At 50.8% G+C, this 2,476-nt stretch overlaps 1 gene segment (V, D, J or C); it reads right to left on the reverse strand.

The window, feature by feature from the left end:
- Positions 1-1,623: 1,623 nt before the first annotated feature.
- Positions 1,624-2,476, reverse strand: LOC123347746. The segment is given in 2 exon segments: positions 1,624-1,919; positions 2,419-2,476. Coding segments are annotated over 2 exon segments (354 nt in total).

The raw sequence follows: 2,476 nt of genomic DNA on the forward strand, positions 1-2,476 counted from the left end.
AGATCCCCCAGGAACTGAGATCCCTGTTACTCTGGGCACTGCACGGACATCGTGGGGAAAAGCCCCCGCCCTGAGACACTCACAGTCTAGACAGACAAACTGCCCCTACACTTACAGTAGAACTGAATGGGCAGTATCACTGACAAGGGTGTCAGCTGCCTCTTCATTGCTGCTCCGGGTTACCCCTCAGCGCACTGAGGCCAAGGGATGGTGCTTTTCCCTGCCTCTGGGACAGAAATGCAGAATCTGTCTGCAGCCCTCTTTGCTGGAGGAATCAGACACATTAATGAGCCCAGCCAATCAGGGACAAACCCCTAGTCTCAAAAAACCAGAACCATGCCCTGGAGTAACCCTTTGCCTCTGGTGTCTTAGGGGAAAAGCTGCCCTCTGCCGGGCACAGAGACAATAGACAGGTGCAACTTTATTAACTTCAATCTCCTTCCTCTTCGTTAGAAATGCTGCCCCCTCCTGGCCAGAGACGTACACACTGAAGTGAATCCCCCTGTGGTTGTCACTGTTGGTATATTTTGTGTCTGTGTTAAATAGGTCCCTTTTCGCTGGGTTTAACAGTCTAACTTGCCTCCCCCTGGACAAAGGGGTGATCCCCAGAGCTGGGCTCCATGGGAATGGGCAGTGCCAGCTATACACAAACACTCTGCCGCTGTCTCAGCCTTGTCTTGTAGAGGCGCAGTCTGTGGCAATCGGAGATCAGTCTCGATTTAATCCTCAGTGTCTAATGGTCCCCCAAGAAAGGGGGCTATTTTGTGCCACTGGAGTATTTTTTTGAATCTCCGTTTCTGTTTCTTATGTCTGGCTGCCTGTCCCTCTCTCTCTGTATCTATAAATCCACCCATCTCTTTTTTCTTTTATTTTCTCCCTGTTCATTTGTTTTTATATTTTATCTTTTAATTTCCTTCCTCCCTCCAAACCTTCAGGCTCCTTAGACCAGTGGTTCTTAACCAGGTCCCGAGTACATGGACCCCTGGGGGTACACGGAGGTCTTCCAGGGGATACATCAACTCATCTAGAGGTTTGCCTAGTTTTAAACAGGCTACAGAAAAAGCACAAGCGAAGCCAGTACAAACTAAGATTTCATACAATGACTTGTTCATACTGTTCTATATACTATGCACTGAAATGGAAGTACAGTAGTTATATTTCAACTGATTTATTTTATAATTATATGGTACACATGAGAAAGTCAACCATTGTTCAGTACTAGTGTGACTGGGACACTTCTGTATTTTTAGGTCTGATTTTTGTAAGCAAGTAGTTTTTAAGTGAGGTGAAATTTGGGGGGTCCAGAAGACAAACCAGACTCCTGAAAGGGGAACCCTACTCTGGAAAGGTTGAGGGCCACTACCTTCGAGGTCTTTCCCTAACAGGTATTCCCGAAGTGCATTCCCTCCTCAGCCTCTCTCTGTCTCAGCTCTTGGCCTGTGCGATGGGGATCCTCGCACTGCCCTGCCTCACCAGGGTGCTGGGGTCTGACCGTGTTCAGGAAGGCGAAGCACGCTCAGGGAGGCACTGCGTAAGAAGTAGGTGGTGGTGTTGTGCCGCCAGCCAGTCCGACAGTTACCCTCTAGCTGGGGAGTTTTTGCACAGGCTGCCAGTGCTCCTGTGTCACTGTGTCGCCACGGCGCAGAAGTAGGTGGCTGCGTCTCCCAGCTGTGATTCTCTGATGTGCAGGGAACTCAGCCGCTTCCCCTTGTCGAGCTCCGCGGTGAGGTTGGGCTCCTTGGTTTGTTTCTCATCGGACACCAGAATCAGCAGGGAGACAGGCTGGCCTCCGGGCAGCTGCCTGAACCACTGCAAATTCCAGAAATTGCTCGCCGTGTAGTGGCAAGAGATGCTGCCGTTCTGCCCTTCCCGAGTGACCGCAGACAGGTTCTGGTGCACCTCGGCCTGGCAGCTCCCCCCTGTGGGCAGAAGAGAAAAGACACACCTCATAGATGACAGGGCACCTCTGCTCCGTTCACACACTGGCCGGATGCAAAGCCCAGGGGAGTTTCTCTTCATTTCCAGGGGCTTTGCATCTGGTCCACCACTGCTATTTTCCTACATTGCTGTATTCCTAGATAGCCATAATCTGGGGTTAGGGGTTGGGGTTAGGGGGTTAGCCCTAGATTATTGCTGGCTGCGAGATTCCAAAAGGCACAATAATAAGAAACGGCCCTTACCCCAAAGAGTTTACAGATTAAATAGCCAAGCAAAGGGTGGGAGGTGAAACTAAGGCACAGAAAGGGGAAGGAATTCCAGCAGGCCAGAGCTGGGAATTGAACCACCTGTATCCCCACCCAGTACAGAGAACGGTGCCTGGCCAGCAAAGCAAAGGGAGAGTCAGGGAATTAGTCCTTGTCTCTTAAATCCACCATCATGTTCAGCATCTTCTGTGGCGTTTCCTGCCCCCAGACTTACAGGGAATGTTCACCAGCAGTAGCAGCAGGCGTGGGAACAGCTGCCAGGGTCTCCACAT

Source organism: Mauremys mutica, chromosome 13 (assembly GCF_020497125.1).
Source record: "Mauremys mutica isolate MM-2020 ecotype Southern chromosome 13, ASM2049712v1, whole genome shotgun sequence".
Lineage (NCBI taxonomy): Eukaryota > Metazoa > Chordata > Testudines > Geoemydidae > Mauremys > Mauremys mutica.